The sequence below is a fragment of the Vespa crabro genome, chromosome 5, assembly GCF_910589235.1.
Source record: "Vespa crabro chromosome 5, iyVesCrab1.2, whole genome shotgun sequence".
Classification (NCBI taxonomy): Eukaryota; Metazoa; Arthropoda; class Insecta; order Hymenoptera; family Vespidae; genus Vespa; species Vespa crabro.
In genome coordinates, this window is record NC_060959.1 from 7,205,263 (window position 1) to 7,220,029 (window position 14,767).

A 14,767-nucleotide genomic window follows, 5' to 3' on the forward strand; every position below is an offset into this window, starting at 1 on the left:
TGCCCTTCTTTTTTCTTTTCTATTTTTTCTTATTTATCTTTTATTTTTCTCTCTTCCTCACTTTCTTTCTCTCTCTCTCTCTCTCTCTCTCTCTCTCTGTCTCTTTCTCTCTTTCTTTTTCATTCTCGGTCACTTTTTCTCCGTCTCTTTTTTTTCCCTCTTTCTCTCATACATACTCTATACCATTTTGTCCCATCGAAAATTCCAATTCTCCTTGACTCTCCCGTCTCGCGCCATTTCTCGGATTCGTTTTAGTTGATACGAGACAACAGGACGAGATAAGACAACTTTTCAAAATTAATATTAAAGGAGGTAAGCAGTTGGAAAACAAGAAGAATGAGAGAAACTCATGCAAGATGTTAAAGTTATCATATCATCGTTGTCCTTTTCCTTGGGTTATTCCATTCGTATTTGTATAATAATATGACGTTTATTAAGAAAACATATTACTAAATGCATTGCATAATAATAATAATAATAATAATAACAATAATAATGCAATCATAATATTAAGTCGATCTAAACTAAACGATTGCATAGAACCATCGCATTTAACATTTCTCTTTATATAATATCACTTTAGAACTTTTTAAATAAAAAAGAAAAAGGAAAAGGAAATCAAAGAATAAAAAAAAAGAGAATAAAAAATGATCAAAGAAAACAAAAGAAAATTTAATCGAATTTATCAAAGAGACCAAACCGGTATATATAATAAGGAGGTGGTTTATATTTTAGAAAGGGAGAAGTATGATGGAAACGAGCAACGTTTTACGTTAATTTTCTCGAAAAGAAGAGGGTGATGAAGGTCGGGATGGTAACGACGGGGAGGGAGGGAGGGGCTGCCGGAGAAAGCAGGAAGATTACACACACGGTTACTTCCCTTTTCCCACTTTCTCTCTCCCCTCTTCCTTTCTCTCTCTCGCTCTCTCTCTCTCTCTCTCTCTCTCTCTCTCTCTCTCTCTCTTCGTCAAAGCTCTAAACTGCTTTCGAAGAAGAGGAGAAGGAAGTGGTAGTGGGTTGGTTGAAGGAGTGGATGAGAGAAGGGATAGGAAGGCAAAGGGTGGCTGAAAGTGGGTCCTGTGATTGTTTCGGCTTTGATCTTGGATCAATTTACCGGCGTAGCAGAGACGTACGTAAGTGTGTATGTGTCTTGGCCCTAACAGAAAAGCAACCTCCTCTATCTACGCACACATTACAATTTGCATGCAAGAGTACGAACAAGTTACATACTCGCTTGCTTGTGCGGTCGTCAGAGAAGAAACTCTTCTCTCTTCTTGTCTTCAACGCGCGTCTTAGCTCTTTCTCTTTACTCTCCCTCCCCCGTCTCTCTCTCTCTCTCTCTCTCTCTTTCTCTCACTCAGTCTATATATCCTTCTAGTACCGGTAAAACGATACGCTTGAGACGGTATATTCCCTGACCTGAGTCTAAAGGACGACAGTTTCAGGGACCACGAGATCTGAAATATATCTCCTGGAAAATTCTCTCTCTCTCTCTCTCTCTCTCTCTCTTTCACACACGCACACACACACACATACCACGTGTAACGTGTAACGTGATTCTTCGTGACGAAATTAAACATAAGTATATCGTACGATCGATAAATTTATATATATATATATATATATATATATATATATATATATATATATATATATATATATATATATATATATATAATTAAAGTAATATTATAAATTATAGCTATATTACTTATTAAAATATATGAAAACAATAGATTTAATCGATCACGTAAACGAATTTATAATTCATATTCATATAGCGGCTAAGTAATCACATATAATACATCACGCTTTTCCTTAAAAAAAAAAGAAAAGAAAGAAAGAAAGAAAGAAAGAAAGAAAGAAAGAAAAAACGGAAGAGAAAAAAAAGAGCAGTACGAGTGACAACGGAGAGCATTCGCTTAAGCCGATTCTCGGATTTAATTAATTTTCACCTCGGTCTCGCAGCTTCTTTCCAACGTTTTCTCTCGTCGTTTCCAGTCCCAGTTAGGACACAACTTTCATCGAGTTAAATCGAATCCTCATCGTCGACTTATTTCTCCCTTCGAAGTTCGACTAAAAGAACAATAATATGTGTGTGTGTGTGTGTGTGTGTGTGTCTGTGATAGAAAGAGAGATAGAAAGAGAGATGAAAAGGGAGAGAAGAGAGTGGGGGAAATAGAAAGAGATAGAGAAAAAATGCACAAATGTATCCTGAAAATGAAGCTTTTAAAGCGCCTACGGCCTGCATGACCGGCACGATATTTGACGAAAGCTACTCGATAAATAAATCAAACTCTTGCCTCGTGCACACACGGACCAATGAAAAAAAGGTTGCCTGCGGCCACGTCGCGGAATCGATAGCGTGATATCGTGATAGAACAAAAGGATAAAAGTTTCACTCCCACCTCTATCCTCTCTAGTCCCTACGATGTATCTACTTCCGTTTCGGTCTGACTAAAATCCATTTTGTATCTCTATTTCACTTTCTCTCGTCCGACGCTACTCACTCTTTTTATTTCCTTTCCTTCCCCCCCCACTCCTCTTTTTTTCTCTTTTCTCTCAGTTTTCTCTTTTCTCTCAGTTTTCTCTTTTCTTTTTCTCTTCTCTTTCTCTTTTTTGTTGATTTTTTTTTTTTTCATTTATTTGGGTTTCGTACTCTACTCATGTCGTCGTATTAAAATATTTTCTCTCTCTCTCTCTCTCTCTCTCTCTCTCTCTCTCTCTCTCTCTCCCTTTCTACTTCACTCGACATTCTCCATTACAAGCACACTCCAAGCTCGTTGATAGGATTTTCCACAATATTTCTGATATTACATTTGCTACCAATACGACTTATACGTCACTCGAAAATGTTTATTTGTTTCTATACCGTTATCGTTAATCATTACAGAGATAGTAGTTAATTGGTATTATTAAAGAATCGGTATTTATAATTGTCGAATAATTAGCATTGGAAATTTTAAGTGTTTTCTTCGGTCTTTATCGGAAATCCATCAAATTCGTATATATCCTATTGTTTCAATTTTTTTTTTTTTATATCTACGAGATAACGAATATCAATAATATACATAATTACGACAGTATTATGAGCGGTGAGTGAAAACGTCAAGGTACTCGTACAATATTACTATATCTATATTTGCAATGTATTAAACGGAAAATAAAAATGTCTTTATTTCTTTTCTTTTAACTATTTCTTTTTCCTTTTTATTCCTAGACGACGTAAGTGGTATTATGAAAAAGAAGAAAAACTTTATATGCAAAATTTTGCTAGTTGACAAAATTTTTGTCAAGTTATTAATCGACGTTTTCACGAAGTGTGATGATTGTAAAAACGTGAAGAATAACGTGGTATGAAATAAAAGCGAGAAAATAAAAGGATTGACGACGACTGTTGTGTGTTATGAACTGAATGCGGAAATAACAAAGATAGAAATAGAAAGGGAACGAAAGGAGAACGAGGAAGAGATAAATAGAAAAGCGGAAATTCGAGTTCGAGGGAAGAAGCAAAATCGGCCTAGCGTAAAACACGTCGCGTCGCACTTTTTCGTTCCGGAAACAATGCTCGCTTGTTCGCGGATACTGTGCTCGGAGTTCACCCTCACTATAATTACAGGCACTACCACCAGCACCCCGATAAGCCGTGAAATCAAACGTATTTGCATTTTCATAAAATCGCTCTCGTCGTTGAACGAGACGACCCTCTCGACACCTCCGAACAACATCCCTCTATCTCTCTCTCTCTCTCTCTCTCTCTCTCTCTTTCTTTCTCTCGTCTTCCTTTTTTTTGCTTTTTTTTGTAATCTATACATTCATCAACTCTATTTCTTTTACTTTATATATATATATATCTAATTTATATTAATTTATACAGAGAACGAATTGTATCATGTAATTATACTTAATAAAAAAATACTACGAATGTTTTCTTTATCTGATTTTGTGCATTTCAATTCTCATTTTCTTTAAATTTCCATAAATAATAAATGAAATGATAAATGAAAATTTATAGATATATTAACTTCTATGTAATTCATATTGTTTATACTTTATTATATAAATATAATTTAATTTATTTATAATATATTAATAATCCCATAGATGTTATTTAAATTTACGAAAGTTTTTACATTTAAATTTGTACTTAAAATAACTTGTACGTTTCATTCTTCTCCATTTAAGCTGTCTAATTTCGCTTTACGAACATTAAAATAAATTTATTTGTATATCTCTCTTTCCCTCAGTCCCTCTTTCTCACCTTTTTCGAATTGAATACATCCTATCCAGTAACTTCACTGTACCCGGACGAGATAACACGTTTGGAATCGCTTTTCCGCCGCTTTTCTTCCTTTTATTTCGCCGCTACCCTTCTCATTCTCTACGTTCTATGTACGAGTGTACAATATGTATATATATTATATATATATATATATATATATATATATATATATATATATATACATATATACATATATACATACAACGAGTTGGCGTATAAGCGTGCATGCAGCATGAACCGGAGGCAAAACTCCGTAAAATTGAAATTAATGAATAGTCCGCCCTCATACCGTGCTACGTCGGCTTTCATCGTTACATTTCGCGACAGGGACCGATGGAAATTCGTTTGAGAACAAAGGGGACACACGTCGACTACGTACAGTGACGAAATGTCGGAAGATTTCTTCTTCATCTTCTTATACTACTTTTTCTTCATTTCTTTATCCTTGAAATAACGTGATACATGTTTTAATTTAAACATTGTATTTTCTCTCTCTTTCTCTATTTCTATATATATATATATATATATATTGTTTTTTTATTTGCTTATCTATCTGTCACATACATGCGTTATGTTATATTTAAAAGGCATTATAACAAAACTTTTATATATGTCATATTTATAAACAAAAGCCATTTGAAATAATTCTCTAATAATACGTACAAAAATGTTTTCACCTAGAGTTTTTCTATTGTGTGATATATTATAATACAAATAAAGAAAAAAAAAAAAAAAACATTTATTTTCAATTAGAAATATAATAGTATTGCTTGATAAACTTTTCAGTCAACTGACCCCTGTGAAAAGGCAAGAGCGCTTTCAGTACCTAGATCGGCACTTTACTGTCGTAATCTCGTACAGGAGGGAACCTTCGGACGTGTATACAGAGGAACTTTGGATATGGGTGGTCGAGAGCAAGAAGTTATCATCAAAACGGTGACAGGTAAAGTCATTTTGAAATAATTGATTGTAATTATTTCAAATAAAATAAAACATATTATATGTCATAGAAATATCAAGAAAGTTTCGAATTCCCATTATTCTTCTTGCCTACGATCGATCAATGAGTACCTACTTTGGATAATGTAGGAAATCTCATATACTTATTATCGATCGAGTTTCATTTAAATTTCAATTTCTTCGTCGAAACAAACAAATCTTTAATATCTTTAATGGAGGATTAAAAATCCTTACGAATCGGCTTGGACATATTCACGAACGTTGAATTCAAGTTTAATAAAATAAATAAAAGTTTTCATGTCAGTTCGAATCATGTGATCAATGATTAAATTAAAAAAAAAAAAAAAAAAAAATAAGAAAAAAAAATAAAAAAAAAGAAAAAGAAACATCAAGAGAACCTACTCCCCTGTTAGAAAAGTATCATTTTAATGATAATAATAATAAAAAAAAAAAAAAAAATAAAAAATAAAAATGGTCGATTAGAAATAAAGTATCGTTACTTTCAGAGGTAGCATCTGCTTATCAGGCATCGTTGCTCGTTGTGGAGGGTTCGCAATTAGCCGGTTTGGTACATGCAAATATAGCCTCCTTGGCAGCAGCTTGCCTTGACAGTTCTTGCCCATTGTTAGCGTACACAAGTACGCAGGGAGAATTAAATCTGAAACTCTACCTTACCGATGGGAGTCACCATCCCGTGACCAGGGATCTGGTGAACGTTGGTGCTCAGGTTGCCAGAGCCGGAGCTTTTCTGCATGGTCGCGGACTCTTACATAGGTGAGAAACGTTCCCCTTACAATTGTTCGAGACAATCATTCTATTACGATCTAACGATATTATATTTTCATAATTTTAGGGATATTGCTGCCAGAAATTGTCTGATAGAACCTAACAGCCTTCGTGTTAGATTAGCCGATGCTGCCTTGGCTCGAGATCTCTTTCCTCAGGATTATCATTGTCTTGGGGACAATGAAAATAGACCGATACGTTGGATGGCTTTGGAAAGTCTTCAACACAATCAATATAGCACTGCGACGGACGTGGTACGATTTTTTTCATTGATAATAATCTGTTATAGTATTTGCGAATGTTTACTCGATACGATCATTAGTACGAGCTACGTCCATGTCTTAATATCAATATCGTGTTTAAATCAATTTTAAGATATATTTTACCTTATTATATATATTATTAGATATAACATTTATATATCTTTGCTTAATATTTATTATATTAATTATATTAATTTTTAAGAGGACGAGTCTCTTAAATGCCGCAATACTATAGAATACAAATGAAAATGAATGAGCAATAACTATTTCATATAACGAGCTCACTAAAATTGTTCTATCTTCATTAAGTGGTCCTTCGGCGTATTCCTCTGGGAATTAGCAACATTGGGTCAACAACCATACGTTGAAGTTGATCCATTCGAAATGATGGTCTGTCTTCGAGATGGATATCGATTGGCACAACCAAGACCTTGTCCCGATGAGCTCTTCGCCGTTATGGCCGTCTGTTGGCTTGGCCTTTCGAGGGATCGACCAACGATGCCACAACTTCTCGCCTACTTGCAGGACTTTCACGACGCTCTCGGTGGTTTCATATAAATCTACAATCACGGATTAGAAGAGTGTTCATTGAAAGGAAACAAACGATGTTCAAATATGAAGCGTTCTAATACGAATCAAAGACTAATTTCGATAATCAAATGAAACATTCCGAAATCAAATCACATGGAATTGAATTTGCACTGCCAAGTTTGCGAAACAATGGTAATACCCTTTTGATATTCGTGATATTTCGCTTATAACACACCATAAGAATTTCTTTTCTCTCTCTCTCTCTCTCTCTTTCTCTCTTTCTTTCTCTTCTCTCTCTATCTCTCTCTCTCTCTCTCTCTCTCTCTCTCTCTCTCTCTCTCGTTTTCTCTTTCTTTCACGATTTATATCTAGTCTAGGTAACCGCACGACGAATCCTCGCGAATCCGATCTCGCGATCGAAGTACATACATGTGTGTACGTCCGTCCATGGTTTTCAAAGGTCTTGTGAGAGGAAGAAAGGTAAAAAGAGAAAGGAGAATTGCGCCTGTCGCTAGGCAATACGTCGTCTTCCGAAGTAAGACGAGTCAAACGACGAAACGAACGATCAAAATCGGACGATCGATGATGATGATTCATCGGAATGAATTACGTTTTTCGAAATATAACAGTCGAAGTAAAAAGGAATGAAAATAAAATGAGTTCTCAAATGAGAAAGAAAGATGAATTATAATCGACGAATAAGAATTAAAATGACGATTATCACGGGATAAGACGGATGAAAAATAGGAAAATAGTATTACGGAATTTGTAATCACGTAAGATAAGAAAGGAGGATAGGAAGAAGAGAGAGAGAGAGAGAGAGAGAGAGAGAGAGAGAGAAAAGACTTAAGCGAGTCAATGGACAAAAACGGCAATTATGAAATTATGGCCTTTGCTAATTAAGACGACGACATAGATAGATATATGTAGAGAGAGAGAGGGAGAGAGAGTGAGAGTGAAAAAGAGAGAGAGAAAGAGAGTGGGGGGGGAGAGAGATGAAACCTTTTCTCGTTGATCTTGGCAAATGGTAGGCTTAGAAAACATCTATTTCTTTCTTTCTCTCATTCCGTAATTATAAAGATTCTTTGCGGAAGATCGAATCGGTAAATGCGCGTATGCACGTGTAGTCGTTCGATTATTATTCATTAACGATTACGATTGCGAAGTCTCGAATTATCGTCAGCTCCGAGGACAGACAGAGAGAGAGAGAGAGAGAGAGAGAGAGAGAGAGAGAGAGAGAGAGAGAGAGAGAAAGAGAGAGGAGAGAGAGAGAAAGACAGAATGAAAAAAATTGAGATAAAAAGAGAAAGAGAGGGAGGGAGAGAGAGAGAGTGAGAAAGAGAGAGAGAAAGAAGGAAGGAAAGGAAAAGAGAAGGGGAGAGATTGCGTGCGCGTGAGCACTGACATACACACATATATACGAAAAAAAAAAAAAGGAGAAAAACACACATGTACAGAAGCAAGGCTCGGAGACACACTTAGGAATCCTATTGTCGTGTATTTGACCTTCGAAAGGCACACATACAAATACAATCGCACGAAGAAAAAGAGAGAAAGATATTGCGTACATATGTGTACGAGAGAAAGAGAGAGAGAAAGAGAGAGAGAGAGAGAGAGAGAGAAAGAGACAGAGTCATGTATGAGTTTGTGCGCACGCGCACGTATACTGGATGGTTGCGTAAATGGGCGGTTTGACTATACGTCTCTTACTCGTAGTTATGTACCTATTAGCTACACCGCGAAAGTCATGTCGAACGTAGGTACGCACGTCACGCGCGAGGAAGCTCGAATTTGCCGCCACTGCCGCCGTCTCTCGTCGCTAAATTTCGATCCTACGTCGTCCCTCGATCATAACGCTGAAAATGCGCCCCGACTCAGCGAAAATTCGACGACTCAGATTTTTAATCGCCGCTAAAATATTTCTAAATGTATTCTAATTATGGGCCTGGCAATATTGGTCGATTTTTTCGAACGATCGAAAATCGATACTCTCGTACGATTCGTCGAATCGATAAGGAATCGTACAAAATTGTTTTCGTGAAATTTTATTAAAGAGCGCGTAAACAAAACTACAAAAGAAAGAAAGAAAGAAAGAAAGAAAGAAAGAAGAACAAAGAAAGGACAGAATGTCTTTTGACTTACTTTATTTTTCTTAATATTCTTGTCAAATCATCGCCGTAGATTTTCATTCTTTAAATAATCTTCAAATAGATTTAGCGCTGATAAGATAAAAAGAAAAGAAAAAAAAAAGAAAAAGAAAAAGAGATTATCGAATTTTCGAAACAAAAAAAAAAGGAAGAAAGAAAAAAATCGACTCTCGAATAATTTTAAGTCGAGTATTTCGAGGAACTCGTATTAATGCCGGCTCGTATAATTCTACTAACTACTCGATGTTTATTAAATGTCTCGCATGTTTCCCGATTAAAAAAAAAAAAAATCATTATAATCCTTATTCCTTTTTCCTAACCCACACTCCCGCACTCTTTCCCATCGTTTTTCCTCGATATTTCCTGATGTGCTCTCTGTAAAGAAAAAAAAAAAGAAAAAAAAAGAAAAAAAAAAGAAAAAGAACAAAACAAAGAAAAAAAAAGGAACAAGAGAAAGAAGAGAAGAAAGAGAGACGAAATAGAGCAGGGCACTCGTCGAAGAAACGAATTTGCCTCTCTACTTTCTCAGAAATATTATTAAAACTATTTAACGAAATGACAGCGAGTATAAGCTCTCTTCTTTTTTTTTTTTGGGTGATAGAGAAATGAGGGGGAGAAAAAAAAACGAAAAAAAGAAAAAGAAAAAAAGAAAAGAAAAGAGAAAGAAAGGAAAGCAAGTAAGAAATTTACTACTCGAACTAAACTATTTATAACGAATTTATCGCTCGCTAATCTTTAAATCTTACGAAATTGTAAAGCGAATTAATTAATTTAATGAAAAATCGTCGGTACCTACTACGGCTAAATAGTCATGTAATCCGATAATCGTATTTCGTGAATGTTGTTTCAATGGAGGAACAGGGTTGGCTAGGGTTGCATACATATACGCGGAAAATACGTATGAACAGTGAAAAGAATGCATTGGGTAGTAAACAGACAACCCGAATATACCGCGGACACGTATGCACGCACACATACATACTTTTTTCGCTATCGATGTATGCACACTGGGAATAGTTTAATTTCCATGCTGCATTTAAGATCCAATTAATAACGATAACGATAACGATAACGATATACATACATACCTATCTCTTTTTCCATTTTGCGCGGGAAATTCTCTATAATTCGTACGAATAACGAATGAACGAACGTTCGAATGGCAATGAGAGAAAATCTAAGGGTGGACTGATTTTCCCGCGAATCTTTTGATTTCTCTTTCGATTCGAATTTCCCCAAATCCATTTTCCCCTTTTCCTCTTTCCCTTTCCCCACTTCCTCCCCTTCCCCACCTCCTTATTTCTCTTATCTCGTCGTCAGTCCACCCACCAACCCACGATCCCGATAATACCCACGGACCTCTTAAATGGATTCCGAAGGATTCCGAACACAGTTTCGAGTTCACTGTAAATACCTCTAGCGAATAAAGGATAGTGGTGCGCCGAGTGAGTTGATTTGTGCAGATTCTATTATTTCCTACGACGATTTACGGCATTATTTTTCAACGGAAAAATAAAAAAAAAAAAAAATAAAAAGCGAAAAAATATACGTGTTGAAAAGAAAGCAATACAATGTCTTGAATCTACTTTTCCTTTCTAATCACACTCCAAACTTTATTTTCAAATTTTATCGAATATTAATTTCAGAATATCGCTTGTGTTAGTCCGATTTGTTAGCTGATAAAACAAAACAAAAAAAAATCTCTTTTATATCTTTTCATTCGTTCAAATATATCGAAGAATCATTATATATCAATATACGTATGAAGAAATTTTTCGAGACAATTCTATGGTGAAAAGCTTGACAAATTTTAATTATAAAAAATTTATGTATTATAAAAGGTAAATGTGATACTTTAAGATCGAATGAAATTTTGTATTGACATAGTAAAAAAGAAATTCTAAGAAATTTTTACGAGTACATTTAAATACCACTTTTAATTTCTAATTTTTAAAACATTTAACATATTTATATTTTAAAACACGTTACAGTTATTTATAAGAATAATGAAAAAGAAAATTTTGTCAATGCAATATCTGAAAAAAAGGCTGAATGCGTGTTTATATTCTCCAACTATTTCTCAATTTGACAAAGAGATAGAGATAGAGAGAGAGAGAGGGAGAAAGAACGAAAGAGCTCGAGCAATCGGGCAACGAAAATGAAAGTGATGGAGAAAGTCGGAGCATTGTTACGAAGCGTGAAGCTCGGCACTGCGTGTACGCCATGCGACGAGCTACTCCACCTCTACTTCGAGATCTCGAACGTAAAACGAATTCCTTTTTGAAGGCAAAAATCGAATCGAATCGAATCGAATCGAATCTCGGTGCTACACTTTTTCCCTTTTCATTTTTTTTTTTTTTTATATTTTTTACGAACGAACGAAAAAATAAATAAATAAAAAAATCATTCGACCGTTTTGCAATCATATGTTGGTTATTATTCTTTTTTTTTTTTTTTTAACAATACGACTAATAAATCTAAAACGAGTCAGAAGGATGAGAAAGAAATGATTACGATGAGTAACGAAGAGAGAAAAAAAAAGAAAAAGAATATCCATTGTCTTGGCTAATTTCAATTTTTATGGCTATTAACGATTGAACGATAAATAAATGAAGAAAAAATGAAATATAATAAATTGAAAGAGATAAAAGCTCAAGTTTATTTTCTATACTCTTTTATGCTTTGTTCCAATCACGTAGTCAGTAGCCATAGACGATGTTCGGTCTTACGTTATCTCGAAACTTTCTCTTGCAGTTGATAATAATTTGTTATACGTGTATTGTCCGTAACTCCTTCATATTTAATATGTTCTATACACACATACTAGTGTATACGTTCATATATATATATATATATATATATATATATATATATATATATATTTATGTACGTATATGTGTGTGATATATATTTTAATATATCGTTAACGATGGTGACTATATGCTTTCGATAAAAAAAAAAAAAAAAGAAGAAAAAGATAAAGAGAGAAAGAGATAGAGAAAGAAAGAAAGAAAGAGAAAATAAAAGCAAAAACACTCGATGTTTTGGCACTCTTCGTCTCTCCTTCACGCTTTCACTTATTCTTTTAAAAGCCCCAGACGGAAATTACGAGCGAGACATCCGGCCAGGCCGACGTGTGTGCGTCGACTTTTACGCGATTCACAAAACGACGTTGACTTATCAGGTAAGATTTGCTTTTTATTTATTTATTTATTTTTTCTTTCTTTTTCTTTTTTTTTCTTTTTTTTTTTTTTTTTTTTTATATTTATCTTTATTCGAACACACTTAATTCTCCAATTAAATATAATGTCATCTAATGTATCAATTTTATTTTGCGATTAAGTGAAAATATTTTCAAATCTGGACTATATTTCTATTTTTTTCTTTCTTTTCCTTTTTTCTTTTTTTTTTTTTTCTTTTTCTTTCACAAAATTATTGTTAACAAGACGATAAAAATTTTATCTTTTCGATATACAAATATACTTTACCAAATTCTAGGAATTGCATAATGTATTAAACGTATAAAAAAGTTTATTATATGTATGTATGTGGGTGTGTGTGTATATTTATATATCCATGAAGAGACAGTATGTTTGTGTAAATGAAACTAAAGAGAGACGTTGACGAAAGCGATCTTACGTAATTTCAACTCGAGAAACGTTCGTCCTCGTATTCGAATGGTTTAAAACATATTATCGTTGCATTAGCAACATTGAAGAGAAAAACAAAAGAGTAAAAAAGAAGATAGTATCTCGTGTTAACGTTAACTGACTTTAATTGGTCAAATTTTTGTAATCAAAAGAGTCACATAGTGTCTGTCATTGAACCAATATTTTCTTATAGATTTTTAAAGAAATTCACGAGAAAATTTATTTTACATTTTTTTACATTTTTTCTTTTTTTTTAAATGACGATCATAGAATCTTAGTAAAACGAAATGATGTAAGTGATCATGAATGTAGAAAAAAATCAAAAAATAAGAAAGAAACGATTTAGAAGAAACTAAAAAGAAAATTATGAAAAGGAACGATTGTCGTACTTCCTTTTTTTTTTATTGTTTTTTTTTGCTGCCGCTTAAAAAAATTCACACCATGAAGAAATGTTCAATCGTATATGATAGCTTCCTACATATCTGACAACGATGCTCTTATCCGTAAAATATCACCATTGATTTTCCATAAAGACCTGAGTGCGACCCCCTCGTGAGACAGAAAATATATTGATATACGTATTTCAGAGGACACCATGTACGTATATATCTCGTTCTGCAAAACTGTACAAATGATCGTATATTTCGTATAAACTATAATTTATAGTCGGCAAACGATGGAATCGAATATCTGTCGAAAGACAAAATATGACGAGATATTTAAAAGTGGCTGTCTACAATCTCGTCTAGAAAATAAAATTTTAATGTTTTGAACATTTCAAAGAAAAAAAAAAAAAAACAAAAAAATTCTAAAGGAAAAAAAACATGCAATATATATATATATATAATACAATTTAAGGATACAGTGTTCAGAATTATAATAAACATTTAAAAGATCATATTGATAGACATTATCATCTCTATAAATACGTATAATGCTTTTATATTCATTATTAATTTTCTTTTTTTATTTATCGCAGTTGTTGTCGAAATTTTACCCTCTCTTTCTTTCTCTGTCTCTCTGTTCTATACAAATAATAAAACGCTTATCATAAAATATCTATGGTAAAGTATTCATAGAAAAAGAAGAAGAAGAAGAAGAAGAAGACAAAGATGTAGAAGAAAAAAAGAAGAAAGAACGAGGAAGAGGATTGCAAAGAACCTGTCGCGAAAGATATTGAAATATAGGTGTTAGTTTAACGATACCTATTTAGACGGGTGGTTTAATTCATCGATCAATGAGATAACATCGATCTTACTAACTGATCTAAGAGAATCGTACCAACTTCTCATTTCCATACTGGTACAAGCGTAGAGTAAGGTAGAAGACTAACCGATCATAAACGTCTGTAACTTTGAATATATTTATAATAGTAATCGGTTTTACTTTCTTTAGTTTCTTTTTGCATCTCCCTCTCTCCCTCTCTCTTTCTCTCTCTTTCTCTCTCTCTCTCTCTCTCTCTTTCTTTCTTCCTATCTCCCTTTCTATCTATATTCTTTTTTGTCTTTTTTTTTGCAATGTTCAATCAAAAGAGTTACTCGTCATAAATGTTCATGGTAATACCTACTTCAATACAGATACCCACGCGATAACGCGGTAAATCAAAGGTATATAGCTTGAGATACCAGTTTTCACGATAAACATCGCGTAAACGCGCGTGTCTCGCGTAATCGCGACCGCCTCTCCATTCACATAGTTCATAGGACCTCTCTCTCTCTCTCTCTCTCTCTCTCTCTCTCTCTCTCTCTCTCTCTCTTCTATCCGTGTATTCATTGCATTTCTGACAAAAAAAAAAAAAAAAGTAAAGAAAGTAAGGAAAGAGGAGGAAGTGGCGTATAGAATGAAATAAGCTTTGACAGATAATCCCTCGTATTGGATAAACGAAAACGAATGTTCCATTAAAATACCCGAGACTATCTATCGATTTTTCTTTTTTTTTTTTCCTTTTTTTTTTCCTACTAACGTGTAATAATAATTTATACGTCGTAGATAAAATTGCTTTTCAAATAATAATTCAAAGTTCTTTTAGGGCTTAATTAATCACATCTAAGAGAAATTTCTTCTGAAAAGTCATCGTTCATTCATTAATTTTCATAATGAAAAGGATATACGTATAGATATACATGGGTGTTACGCTTAACAATCGTC

General features: G+C 33.8%; 1 protein-coding gene across 3 annotated transcripts in view; it reads left to right on the forward strand.

The window, feature by feature from the left end:
- The window catches only part of LOC124424232 (tyrosine-protein kinase Drl), an 80,092-nt gene extending 69,560 nt beyond the window's left edge, over positions 1-10,532 (forward strand). For all 3 annotated transcript variants that reach the window (XM_046963007.1, XM_046963006.1, XM_046963008.1), the window contains 4 exons: positions 5,069-5,225; positions 5,749-6,016; positions 6,096-6,282; positions 6,601-10,532. In XM_046963007.1, the coding sequence (XP_046818963.1) occupies positions 5,069-5,225; positions 5,749-6,016; positions 6,096-6,282; positions 6,601-6,849 (861 nt within the window). In that variant the 3' untranslated portion in view covers positions 6,850-10,532. The remainder of the gene's footprint in view (positions 1-5,068; positions 5,226-5,748; positions 6,017-6,095; positions 6,283-6,600) is intronic.
- Positions 10,533-14,767: the final 4,235 nt, after the last annotated feature.